Source organism: Sebastes fasciatus, chromosome 9 (genome assembly GCF_043250625.1).
Source record: "Sebastes fasciatus isolate fSebFas1 chromosome 9, fSebFas1.pri, whole genome shotgun sequence".
Classification (NCBI taxonomy): Eukaryota; Metazoa; Chordata; class Actinopteri; order Perciformes; family Sebastidae; genus Sebastes; species Sebastes fasciatus.
Genome location: NC_133803.1, coordinates 22,462,703 through 22,477,233, shown reverse-complemented (window position 1 = coordinate 22,477,233; position 14,531 = coordinate 22,462,703). Strand labels below are relative to the sequence as shown.

Sequence of the window (14,531 nt, the reverse complement as noted above, 5' to 3'; positions counted from 1 at the left end):
CAAAATTGTCCCGAGTGTCTTTTCTTGTATATAATGCATTTGGTAATGTGTAAGCGTGTGTCTGTTTGGTGTTCATACCTCACGGTCGAGCTGCTGTCGAAGCCAGACCACGCCAGTGTTTGCGTTCACAGAAAAATACCTCCCGGCCTCGTCTCCTGTTACACCGTACGTGAGAGGTTCCATCTCAGGATCACTCGCCTTCAGCTGGGCCACTGATGAACCTGTCACACAGAGAGTCAAAGGTCAGAGTGTCTAACAAGACTTTTAACCTGTTATGTGACCTTGTATTCACTAATCTAAAGAGCAATAGATTGCAAATACACTCCAATTTCAATTCAGTTGCTTCCCTTGATGTCCCATTACTTCTACTGAGCCACATAATAGGATATGTTACAAAAGATATAAACAAACATTTCATACCATGATGCACTTGTATTGAATGAAACATGATTGTTACTTGTCTGAATTTCACTTTTATGGGCCTTTCACGCAGATTGCGGCAACAGCACCACTGCCTTCTGAAACGTTTTATTTCCACTGGCTTGCGCGGCAGTGGTTTTTCGCTTCAACCTGGTTGAAAATTACCCACAATACACACAAAAAAGGAAGAAAACATCTTGACCTGCAGGGTCAGGGCAAAGATGGATTATTTAGACAACTTGCTCCTCCAAAAAGAACTAAAGTCATGTGGGTACAGCAAGCTGCATTTTCACGTTACGGATAAAGATGGCCTAACAACACACGCATAGCTCATACAAACACACTAGCCTGTGCAAGGGTAGAGAGGAACAAAGGGATTTTAATTGGAGCTGCAGTGGTTCACAGGCTTCATTCGTCACAGACACTAGAGCTCCGACAGGCTGGCGAATCAAACCTAGAGGTGGAGTGCCATTAGGCTGGCTAACCCACAGTGCTGGACGGTTGTGTCAAGAAGGGCTAGGTGGAGGTTAAGAGGGGCATGGAGGACAGCATGGAGACCCCTCGACCCAGAGAGTCAAGGCTCATTACTGTCCAGGGTAAAACTGCTTGAGCAGGGTATCGTAATGGGCTGAAGGGGAGGTTATGCTGATATCGGTCACACACAATGGACCCCAGAGGTAATGAATATGTATCGTGTTCTCTTTCAACTCACAGAACACAAACATTATCACACAACATAGACACAGCTCAAACACACATTTACAAGTACATCTAAGTAGAGATAAACTGCAGTTCTGAGGACATCGCCAAGCCCTGACTCTTTGTTGTGGAACCAGACGTTCTTGCAGTTACGTTACTCTTGATTTCCTAAAAAGTGGAAACCACCAGTAGGGATTAGACGCTGTCCATGGTGCTGAACTGAAGTCATGTAGTCCTTATAACTAAATACCTTCACTTTCCCCAACACCAACGTAACTGTCATACCCTCATTCAGGGATTTTCCGCCAGAAAAGTTGTTCGGACAGGCGGCAGCTGTGAGGTTGGAGGTTGGATACATAATTCCCTGATGCTTTGGGGACCCATCTCAGGCCTGGGCTTACAATACACAACAATGTTTGTCTGTGTGTTTGCCCTGCAATGCTGACTTCACGCAATGCATGCTGGGATAAGCTTCAGCCCCACCTTTGACCCTAAATAAAAAAATAAGAGAGTATTGAATATGAGTGCATGGATGAGAGCGTAAATCAACAGATCATACACACATACAAGCAATGAGTGCACACACACACACACACACTCATCCTTTCTCCCTCCCTGCAGGAACCCGGTCAGACAATAGAGGTGAAGCCAAACTAAATCAAGCCTGTCACTTGCGCACCAAAATGCTTAACACAACGACCAATTAGGCTTCACAATCACACACCCCTCTCGTTTTATTAATACACCCCATTTTCCTATGAAAGGGTGGCAAAAATGACTAATTAATATAACGATTTATGAACTCCTCTCATTGCGTCTAATGAGATTTATGCAAATTAAGCTGCTTTCAATATGAGTTATAATTTGGTTGAAGACGGTGCAAATTGAGCATTTTACCTCATAGTCATCAATAATAACTGATTTTTTTTCCCTCCTCCTTCCGGCCCTCTCGACTGTGGAGGAATTGTCTGCTCCATGTGGGTAGACGTACACTCGAGCGAAGGATAACAAATGAATGATAACAAAATCATTTGAAACTAAGACTATGTATGAGAGCCGCCGTCTTGTGGAAGATTAACTTCTACTCTGGAAAAAAAGGGGCGAACTAGTACCAACCCATTAAGCATATGGGTTTGATTCTCTAGTATGGAGAGCTGGCACATGTGCTGATCTGGAGGCTAGAATATGTCTACATCTGCTGAATCAGCGTGCATTTGTAAATTATTAGATTAATATTTGGTACTGCAATATACTATATGTCTGAATTCACTCTAATTTCTATAAATTTTCTCAGATTGCGTTTCATTGTATTCATAATTTTTTAAGCTTGTCGTAAATAACATCTTGAAAAAAGCAAAAGGGATGCGATAAAGTAAAGAACTTACTTTGTCCTCAAAGACAGAGTTATCTGAGATATGGAAGGACTTTGACATTGCTATGCTTGTGTGACTTTATTTTTTGACTGTATTTGTACAAATATGAAGATATATCCTCAAATGAAAGGTAGAAGGAGGAAAATCTAACATTTCGTTGCCTCTTACTGGGATTTATTTGGGGTTAAAAGTAAGGCAGAAGGGCTTGCTTTGGGAAAAGCCTGATCCCTGCAGCCATAGCCGCCTTAAACAACAGGCCTTGCTGAATAGACCTGAGTGTGTACTGTTGTCTGTCATTGTATGTTGTTATTGTTGTGCTGTTGTATGTATTATTGTCTGACGTGTTCAGTGCTGTGGAGAGAAATTCCCCCTTGAGGACAATAACGTCTAAAGTCTAAATTGAATTTTACAATTAAAGTTAGCATTAGGTTTGGTGGAGGTTCATTTTAGTTTTAGCATTAGAATTTGGTTTCAGGGAAGATTAAGGATTAGAATAAAGGTAAGGGCACAAAGTGTTGTGGGTCAAGGCTGGTTATAGCATTGCTGTAATAACAATTAATGTGAGTATTGTAATAAGTATAATGTATAGGGTGTGTGTGTGTGTGTGTATAGTGAAGGTATCCTTCTAGTGCTTATCTGTAACACGGTGGCACCAAGCCCTTTCCCTGACAAATGATGCTATTTAGCAGCAAGTGATGCCAGTATTACTGTTATGAATGATACAGTGCACATTAACATTGCCCCTCCCCTTCTCCTCTACTCTGCAACACTGCTCTCATGACAAGAGCGATGGGCTGGAGGAGTCATCTCTCTACCTCACCTCTCTCTCTCTCTCTCTCTCTCTCCCATTGTCCCCTGAACCTCCTACTCTCTGCGCAAATACTCAAATACTGAATCCGCAATTATCCTCCTGCATTCAAACAGTATGGTCAAACCAGAATGACCAAAGCAGAGCTGGTAAGCTAAAGACATCTGGGGGCCAAACCAGAACATGTATACTGAGACTGTAGATTTAGAGATGTGGGTTAATAAAAAAAGACTTTTCTGAGCAGGGTTTCTGAGCAGCTTCCAGAACAAAAGTGCTCGCCATCCCATCGCCGAAAAATGCAATTCTTGCAAAAAGCTCCAAATGTCCAAAGTTTTTGATACCAAATCACAGCATGGCTTTTTCTGTGGTGTTCCTCAAGGTCTTGGTGTCTTAATGTGGTATTTTGGAGGGATGATTGATCATTTTTTATCAATTCACAAGTGAAAAAAAAGGTTTAATTTAGCACCAAATCTGTGTAACAAATTGTATCAACTCAAAAATGACTGCAACAACATACGAGACGCAATAGAGCATGGGCCATCATATACTTCTATCATAATGTTCTTAGCCCTATACACTGTCACAATTCATTTTAATTAATTAACTAACTCAATAATTCATGTTTATTTCTGATTTATGACTAGAACAACTTGACACACAGTGCTGAGCTGCATCTCAAATTAATCTTCAGGTTCCCAGCTTTCAGATGATGTACACCACTTCTATGTGACATCTACTGTTGACCTGCTATCTCCCCCTAAAGACCACCTGTACCCCCTAAAACAGACAAAAATGGGTCTCTGAGGGTTAAAATGGCTTAACTTTGAAGTTACTTCAGGGGAAATTTAAAGAAAATATTGGAAGCATTTAGGTTTAAATGGGTGGAGAGCCATGAATGGGGGAGCCGAAAGTGTGAAACATGCACAAATAAAGGAAGTATAGCAAAATGAGAGAACAATTTTAAAAAGTAGGAAAAGTGCAGAGGAGGTGAGATGTGTTGAAGAAAGTAACAAATAAACTCCAATACCAAAGTTAGAGTAGGACTTCTGCATTAAGACAAAACAGCGTTGTTTCTCTGTGGCAGGGCTGAAAAACAGCACTGCCATAAAACACACAAAATGACAAAGCCTGGAGAGGCAGGAGACTGAAAGTGAGGGGGAGGACAAGAAGAAAAGTAGGAAGACTTGCTAACCTATACACAGCAGCAGCCGCATGTTTTACTCAGCTCAAGCTTTTAGGAAAGGCAAGGGGGCCAATGGGGGCGCTAAATCAGCCGCTGGAGGACATCAATCCCTGCTGGATCGATCGGAGTCGCGCGTGTTAGACGGGGACTAGGCTCGGCTCGGCTCTGCCCTGGGGCCTCGGGCTTGAGAAAGAAAAGAGGCTATAGGCCAAAGCCCTGTTTATTATGTTGGTGACATCTCTGGACCTCTCGTTCATCTGAGCGCTGATTCAGGGGGACAGGCACTGTCAGGACTGCAATTTCACGCATGTTGTGAATTATAGCTTTGAATTTTATGGTGCACAGAGGCTCAGTGGGTATAGGGGCAACGGTCAGCACGCTATCTAGCAAAGCAGCGGCACAAAAAAGAAGGGATGAAGCTACCCCAAAACAAAGTAGAGAGATGAGTGACGGTGGAGGACAGGGCAGAGGGGATTTTGATCTTTACCTGCTGTGTATAAATACTTGATGAATTGTCTTGAGGCAGAGCCAGTGAGCCTCAGGGTTGAAGTCATCCAATCAGTAGGCTGATGAGTCAGTATGATGCCACTCATGTTACCACACTGACAAAGAGAGCCTTCAAACACATCAGCAACACCAAGCTGAAGCCATGCTGCCTCGCATCAATCATTCACATCAAAAATTCAGACACCGTCTCCAACTAACGGCAGCATGAGCTCATTCAGTACAGTGTCTGTATTTTGTTCCCTACTTTATAACAGTGCAGTATTTGTCACTTCGTGGATTACCATGTGAAGAGAAATTGAACAGTATACTCAGTGGACGGAAGCTGTAATGGAAAGCCTTCACATCTGTCACACAGATGAGTTGTGATTATGAGAGTGTGACTTCAGCATCAGATCAGGTCTGTGAGAGCGCTACAGAGGGATCACTTAAAACCACGTCCTGCTAATTGACTGGGTGCCATTATAACAAAATGGGTCTGTTTCTTGTACACCACTATTACAGAAAGTGAGTGTGTGTCGGCATCTGTTTGAATCCCTGCACTAAAAGATCTATACGGTCATAAACTGGGAGAAATACCACTTTACACAAACACCAAAATATGAGCACGGCATTTAACTGAAACTGTTAAGAAACAAGGTGGGTGTGAACTTTACACGGCCGTTAATGACCGAAGAGTGGAACTGTATGCTGCATATTTGTGTTGAGCCAAACTGTTTCAGTCAATGCGGCTCGTATGAAGCACTTCCAGGGTAATTTACGAGTCAGATTCAATCAGGAGATTTAAGCCAGTGTTTCAGGCACATCCTTTTAAGAGACCTCTTGGGGGCACATGAATTAACTTGTATCCTCACCTCCAGTCAAACACACGATGAATTAAACTTTCTTCTTAGAAATAAGAGTGAAAGGAGCTGAAATGAACTCATCACTGTTTTCTCTGCCAGCGGTGCCATGCTGCGTTAATGTATAGATTCAGGCTCATTCTGGGAAGCCAGTTGGATGTGGAAATAAACTGTGGCCAGAAACTGAGTGCTTGGACCTCTATTTCCATACAAAGAGAGGTGTATTTGTTCAGGGGGCATCTTTAATAGCGGGAAAGAGGATGCATGCAGATAGTTTATTTCCCTGTAGGATGAAGGCAGCCATGGAGAGTGACGGTAAAGTCTTTTCCCCAGGGAGGTCAATTAGACAGCTAGCAATAAAAAAGATGGAAAGAAAGAAAAGCTCGCTGATTATGTTTGCAAAGCCTCTGTGCCACGAATAAACAAATGCAACACATTCTCAAATTGACACAACTGCTGCAGATTAGAACAATTTATTACTACTCATCAAGTAATGGGTATAAATTACAACTGTCGTTCTTCGAAGGAGTTTATATTTGTCTGTTGGAAAAAGCTAATTTATCTCACAGAAATCCTTACATTTTAATGTCTCCTTTGAAACAAGACATTTACCAAATCCTATCTCATTTTCCTCTCATTTACCCTCTCTATTTTTCACAGGCCTCCTTTGTGTGTGTGTGTGTGTACACGCACACATGTGTGTTTGTGACATCAATAACCGTGATGGGGAAGAGAGCCGAAGACAAATAGCGCCTGGAGTCTGGCTTTAAGTGACTCCTGTGTTTCAACAACACACACCACGAGAGTCCTTGGGAGACTGTGTATTAATCCAACAGATTTATGACTAAATCTGTCACGGATGGGAGGAGAACACCCTCTGCCTTTCCTTTAGCCATTCCTGTGAGAAATACACACCTCCCAGACACACATCCTAAATGTGTGTGTGCGTACACAGCACTTAAATGAACAGACAGTATACTAAGAAACATAACATAGACACATTTTTTATAAATGTGTGACCTTCGTAACCTCTGATGTAGGCACATATACACACTTATGTAATCACATGAACATACACTTTCTGCAGGTCATCTGGTTTAGATTTTAAGTTAAAGGGACAAGCAAATATTTTGTTCAGTGAGTTTTTGTTAATGTAAAGGAGAGTGTGAGTATAGGATAACTGGCTATTTACTGTATCTGTGCATGGCTGTCTTCAATAGAAACCGTAGACTGTATAGATAAGAAGTGGACGTAGTTACCGTGACGTCACCCATTGGTTTGTGGAATGCTGTTTTGAAGCCTCCGGCTCATGGTATCACTTAAAAAGCCCAAACGGGAGGAGCAACCCGTTGAAAAAAAAATGGTTTATGTATCTCTCACTTAAAATAACCTCACTGTGCTTTAACCTTGCAGTCTGTTTTGTTCTCCTAAGCTTGCAGAAAGGAGGCATCAAAGGATTCCTATGAAGCTGTACAATGATGGATGTCATCGGAAACTATACTATGAATACCTTAAAAGTATATTTTAAAGCTAAAGTAAGACAATTCACATAAAACAAGACTATTAGGCGCTAATGCAAATATTACAGAATAAATGTTGCACTGCATGAAATACAACAGTACATTTGGTTATCCGAGTTTATTTGGAGTTGACTCTGTTGTCCAGATATGAATCATTCATTTGCACCGCATACAATGAGAGCGATTCAGCTAAGTCGAAAGTGAACTGAGGAGGACGATGCGTATGATTGGATGTCCGGCCCAGGATTGGCTTTCTAATACTCCCAAATGGTGAAATGATGAAAACACTGAGTGACAAGGCTGTGACTAACCAATCACATTGCGAACGTCGGAGGACAGTGAAGGACATTAGCGGACAGTCATCCCACGCATTGGTGAGGAGAGGCAGACCTGTCACTGCAAATTCACACGCAGCTCCGCTCACTCTCCGATCACAAAGGAAAGCTCTTTGCTCTTGCTATTTTCTATTCCATCCCATCCCAGTATTGCTGTTGCCTCTCTCTCTCTCTTTGGTTTTTGTCATCCACTCGTCACGCTCCGTCCTGCTTGCGGAGGCCAGACAGAGGGACACAGGCAGCGCTGATAGGAGTGGACAGGTGGCTGTGTGCTACTGAGGCTTCTGGAGTGACGGCTGAGCCAGTCTGGCCTGTCGTTGTCACAAAAGCAAACGCCCGCCCCAAACACACATGCATCCACCCCAAACCGCACCACTCCTGCCAACATGCCAAAATGTCCATCAACACTGGCACTTTGTAACGCCTGCCCAATTCTTTCCTTTTCTTTCCGTCTTGCTCTTTTCATCCACTTTTGCTGCTCACCTCAGTTTTTAATCCCATTCTTATTCTGTTATTTGCCTCTCTCTTTCACCCTCCCTACGCTCACTCTCTGCAGCACTGGCCCGCTGCTGACCTCACCAGGGCTGACTATTACCTGAGAGTGAGCTAAATCATGGTCGGGTAATGGAACATGCCACCTTCATTGTGAAGCAACACACACACACACACACACACACACACACACACACACACACACACACACACACACACACACACACACACACACACACACACACACACACACACACACACACACACACACACACACACACACACACACACACACACACACACACACACACACACACACACAGAAACACATAAACACATAAACACACTGGCACTGAAACAAAAGCCTCTCCCTTTTGGCCTTTCCCCTTTTCTCTCCCGTTTACATGTTTATCATTTGGCCCGTGTGTTACTGAAATATAGAGCTGATGTTGTTTCTGTCAGCCCCGCGGATGTAGATGGGAGTGTTGGGGAATGGCAGGAGCCGGGTCAAGAATGAGGCTGTGAGAACTCAGAGTTGACCTCCAGCCCTGGCTGTCATTGGATGGCAGAGAGTAGAGTATTGCCTCAGAAAACAGAGGCTCCTTCTCTTGACAAATATTAGCTATAACGAATAAGTGAAAGCTCGGAGAGTCAGTAGTGGTTTCCCTGTTTTGGACAAGGACGAAGAAAAGGGCAGGGATGTATCTGCGAGGCACAGGGGGAGATTTAATGTGACTGCACCTTCAGATTTTTAGTTTATTGTCAGACCAAGCTCTTGTCAGCTACCAGTGGGGTTACATCAAACTAGATTAAAGAGCTCACGAAGCTCTCAAAACACATGTTCTTGGAAAATTCATAAAATGTGAGCCACACTACTCAAGCATTGAATAGGCTGAATGTATGTACAATTTTGTTTTCAGTGATACTACAGCTCCCAATCAGAGTATATGTGTCACCCTCACTGAACACCAGAGAGAAGACACAAAGGTTCAGTTTATTAGCCAAGGATTATAGCTACTGGGCCTTTCCATTGCCTCTGCATTTTAATATACCTATAAAACTATGTGCTGACTAGTCTGTACACTGAAACAGCAATGAGAGAAAAAAAAGAAATGAACAATTTGCATTTGAAGAATAACAAAATATGAATGCAAAAGAAGAAAAAAAAATATGGAAATGATTGTTGTGTGTGCCAAGTGAAATCTCTGGTCTTCCATAGCCACTCAAATGCACCACACTGTCATAATAATTTACAACCACGGGTTATCAGCACTACATGCCTAATGCTAGTAGTAGTAGTAGTAGTAGTACCGCAGTGCTTGTCACCAATGAGCCTATACCCTAATGAGCTAAAACACTGTGAGTAGCATAAAGTGCACCTTGTCAAGCAGCAGTTCTGCAACAAAAATGGCAGGAATATTAATGGCAAGATCAGGACTTTATATAAAGTTAACACTGTTAAAAGCAGCTGTAGACTGCTGAATTTGCATTACAAAGAAAAAGTCCATCCACATTATCTGTAACCTATTATCCTAGTCAGGGTCGACTGAAGCCGATCCCAGCTGACATTAGGCAAAGGCGGGGTACACCCTGGACAGGTCGCCAGACTATCACAGGGCTGACACATTGAGACAGACAACCATTCACGCTCACATCCACACTTTCGGGCAATTTAGAGTCAACAATTAACCTGCATGTCTTTTGGACTGTGGCAGGAAGCAGGAGAACCCGGAGAAAACCCACGCTAACACAGGGAGAACATGCAAACTCCAAACAGAAGGGCTCCCCATGTCTGAACCTGCGACCCTGTTGTTGTAAGGCCACAGTGCCAACCACTGCACCACCAAGCCGCCCACACATAAAAAAAGTATTTTTTAAAAATCTCTCAGTGTGATTGTTCTTCAGCAGCACTTTGATCCTGCAATGCTTGTGCTCAGGTTTATTTTTTTTTAACCGTTTTTCAAGCAAGCAAAACAACCCCAAAACAAAACACTGGCCGGCTTTGATTTATTTGAATTGACAGGGGAAACCCTGTTGTTGCAGCAGGCATTTCTCAAATAGTAGATGTTTCCTTCTTCAAGCCAGAAAATCTTCTGTGGCAAAATGTGAAATCTTGATACCTTGTTAAATTTTCCTCAAATGTCATTCAGCATTAGCATAAAAATTGACTCGCCACCTTGATTCAGCGGCCCAGATCCGTTTGCCGCTGAAGTGGATGTAGACTAGCATCAAGCTGCCACTGCTACTTTATTTCCCATTCCTTTTATAGATGGCTTCATTGTGGCATGCAGGCTTGCTGATCTCCACTGGAATATATCTGTAATAGTGTTTTCTCACCAGTCCATATGGTGGAACAGTTGTAGAGTTGCACTGTGCTCCAGACGCCACACTAGCATGTCTGATCCTGGTCTGGTCCAGCTCATATAGCTGACTGACTGGCCAGACTAGGCCAAGGCCAGCTGGACTTTATCTATATGGGCAGAGTCACTAGTGCATCTCTATCTTCCTCATCTCTCTCTCTCACCCTCTTATGTCCATCTGCTGTGAAGCCCCTCTCACCCTCATCTCCCCCCTCTGCCAATATCTATTCCCATCTCTTCATGTGTGCATCACTTCCACATCCACAGTTTCTGCCAGCTTCCTATCATTTATACTGCTTCTTTCCTTACGTCCATCCTTCTCTCCTTCACCCTTTTTCCTGCTATAGTCCCTGGATTCCTGACTCCTACCTTTTTCTACCTTCTTCCTTTCATTCGTCCCTCCCTCTTTCCGTTCCTTATCCCATCTCCTTCCCTTTCTTTCGCATCCGCAATACTCTTTCTTCTGCCGTTATCAGAAGTGATCCACTGCTTCCCATGAGTCAGACGGGCGACGGCAGGGACAGAGAGACGCAGCAGTAGAGAGAGAGAGAGAGAGAGGAAGAGAGGGACAGAGAGAGGGAGAGAAAAAGACAGGACATGAAGAAGGGGGGGTCGGATGGTCACTGTCCGAAAAGCTTGGCTGACAATGTGCTCAAGATGACCAGCAGAGGACTGCAATGCAGACATGCCAGAGTCTAAAGTGTGTGTGTGTGTGTGTGTGTGTGTGTGTGTGTGTGTGTGTGTGTGTGTGTGTGTGTGAGACAGAAAGATAGAGAGAGGGCGAGTGAGTTAAAGCGGATGGTTGGTGTGTGTGTGTGTGTCTCCAGATTGTTTGCTACGCTGCTGCCTAAATCTGATGTCCGGCTCCCGTCATTACAGCTCTTTTCATCCCGTAACACGCCACACTTGTTTTATGGATTATAAATGAACTCATTATCTGAAGCGCTCATTAGCTTCAGGTCCTAATTAGCCAAAATTAATATTGTTTCCTGACAAAGACATTGGCACTGGCAAATTGGCAATTGACCTCCTCGGTCAATATGGAGAGAGGGACAGAGTGACAGGGGGAAGCATACAAACCAGGTGAGGTGAGCAGGAGAGCTGGGCAATGACAGCTGCTCTGGTTGATCAGTTTTGGACTCATCCCTCCCTCCCTGTCCTGTACAAACTCTCTCTCCTCCCACCAAAAAGCAGCTCCTGAAGCAGACATGCTGCATTCTCATCACTAACGTCAGAGACCATGACAGGTTTGGGCTAGAAATTAAGGATCTAGGTACAATACAAGCCACTAGGTATGTTGCATGTTAAGTGTGTGAGTTTAGTGTGGACATGAATGCACAAATCAGTGGAAAATGAACAGCTAGAAATACCACAGTATATCTCATACACACAATGGCTGACAGCAGAAAAGCCTGGGATTTGTTAGCACATGAAACTTCTCACTGGAGACAAACTACCGCACAGAGAAACAAATAGGAGAGAGAGAGAGAGAGAAAGAACAAGAATGTGTGCAAGGCAGAGAGAGAGAGAGAGGCAAAGACAACAGACAAGCCGTTCTTATTCTGTAAAAGAAAAAAAAGATCTGCGCTTCTAAGGAGGCCTGTTAAATGTCAAACACCTTCTCTGCTGTGAGATAAGATAGCGGAGTTCAATTATACCGCACTCTCTCCATCCCACTACTGAACAAAAACCACACATAAACACATGTGAATAAACACACAACACGCGTGCCTATCACTGTCTACAGCTAGCATGCACAGATTTAGAAGACTGACACACTTAGGTATCAAAAGATAATAAGTGCAAATACCAAATTGACAACATATGTATCTGTGCTGAAAAGGCTATAGCACCTTGCAGTGAACGGCGGCATACCGAAACACAATGAGAGCTCAACCAGCTCAAATACTGTAAGTGATCATTCTCCACCAGTGGAGAAGACAAAGAGATCAAGACACCAGTAAACAAAAGCAAGCAGATTGGAGCCAGAGACTGGTCTGTAAATGAGGGACATAGAGTGCAGGCACCCCACTTGTCAATTAATCCTATCTGGCATTAGCATGCTGGCTTTTATGAGAACAAATGTCAGCTTTCAAGATAAGGACGATATAACCTTTCCTCACAGAATGCACACCAGCCTCAGATGACCAACGTTGATATTACCCTCCAGGCGTCTAATACAAGCTGATCCAGCACGTCATCCCAACAATAATTCTAAGGGGTTAGCAAATTTGCTGTTCGGGAAACATACTGAAATTTAGAAACATTGTTCCATTACAGCCAAATGTTACATCCCAGCACTTGCTAATGCAAAAGAAAAGACGAACATATTCAGCTGGTCTGGCCACTGGTCTTACACATATCAGAAAATGAGTTGCATGTGAAGCTGCAATGGCTGGCAACAATTGGCGGTCTGAATTATGGTGATTAAAAGGCTCAAATCACAGGTTTTCTCTCAGCAGGAAGTCATTATCCAAGTAATATTCAGAACATTATGCATGCCCCAGTAAGAGATTTTTTCTAGCTTTCAGTTGTCTTTGAGACCTGTAACGTTCTGATTTTCAAAGACAGTTGGGAGTTTTCCTTGACATTTAATTTTTTCTCAAATTTTGTCTTTTGTGTATGCATAAAAACACTTTGAGGAATCAAGACCTGTGTAACATACAAACAGCGACAACATATTTGCGCTCGAGTCGCGACGCAAACTGCCACATGCGTGTTCAAAGGGGCACAGGGAAACAGAAAAAAAAGCAAACAACAGATACATTCACACAAACACACATGCATGCAACACACACAAACAGACACACACATGCATCACCCCCCCCCCACACTCCTACAGCTTCCCTGCGATGGAGCAAGGAGAGGTGGTCGCTGATGTGAAACATCAATTTCCAGGTTAGCTGCTCTGCGTGGCTCCGGCAGGTATCAGCCGTGACCCACCTGGGCCAGATAAGCAGCTGCAAGAAGCTGATCTGCCACCCAGCAATGCACCTCACAGTACGGGAGAATGGGGTAACGTGTGCGCACACACACACACACACATACACACATACACACACATATAAACATTAGTAAACAAAAACCTGAAACAATGAATTAAAGGAAAACTGAGGAAAAATATGGAAAAACTGCAATACAAAAACAGCCTTATTCTATTTCCAGTAAATAAATGCTGTGGTGTTTGAAAAATAATTTCTCCAAACGAAGAGGGAAAAATGTTCATCCCATGCATAAACACACACATACAGTTCTCAATGCATGAGCACTGCCCAGGTAGAGGGTTCATCCTCTTGACGCTTTAATTATTCAATTTGCTGGGACTGCTGGGATTAAACTGGGTTTAAACCTGAGGCGTACCAGATATGCAGGAGTCCTACACACAAATAGACACACCAACGTGTAAACAAACTCTGTGACGACGCTGATCATTCGGGGTAATGAAAAACAGGATAACTAGAATCACAAAGAATTAAAAATATTGGTGATTCTGCATGTTCTCTCTCTTTCTCTCACAGACACAGATATACAGTAGACACATTTAATTTGAGCTTCATTTGGAGCCTTTGAAGAGTGTTATCTAAATGTGTATCAGTGTGCGTGAGCCCATCCTCAGTTGGTCAGGTAATCTAACCACTGCCACCATCACGGTGATGCCTGTCAGCTCAGTGCTGGGCTGCCTTGGCAGCGCTGCTCAACCTGGTGTCGCGCCACATTCCCACAGACAACTTCAATTAACTTTTACAACCCAGAGAAATATCACACACACAGCCTGAAGCTGTTCAACGCACTTCCCCCATCTTTGTCTCCGTCTGTCGGTACTCTCACCCTCTGTGTGGTCATAACACAGGGAACAGAATAGGCCACCCCGCAGACACAGTCGCAGGACCTTTTTAAGGAGATGGAGAGAGATCACTAGTGTTAAGATAGCGTCTCTGAAGAAATACTAATAACAAGTTCCACATAAGATGTTGGACCATGCAGCTGAAACTAAG

General features: G+C 43.4%; 1 protein-coding gene across 1 annotated transcript in view; it reads right to left on the bottom strand.

Moving 5' to 3' along the window:
• cdh23 (cadherin-related 23) overlaps positions 1-14,531 on the bottom strand; it is a 184,685-nt gene that overhangs the window by 137,162 nt on the left and 32,992 nt on the right. Inside the window, exon 5 of the mRNA XM_074646704.1 lies at positions 79-221. Within this exon, the coding sequence (XP_074502805.1) occupies positions 79-221 (143 nt within the window). The remainder of the gene's footprint in view (positions 1-78; positions 222-14,531) is intronic.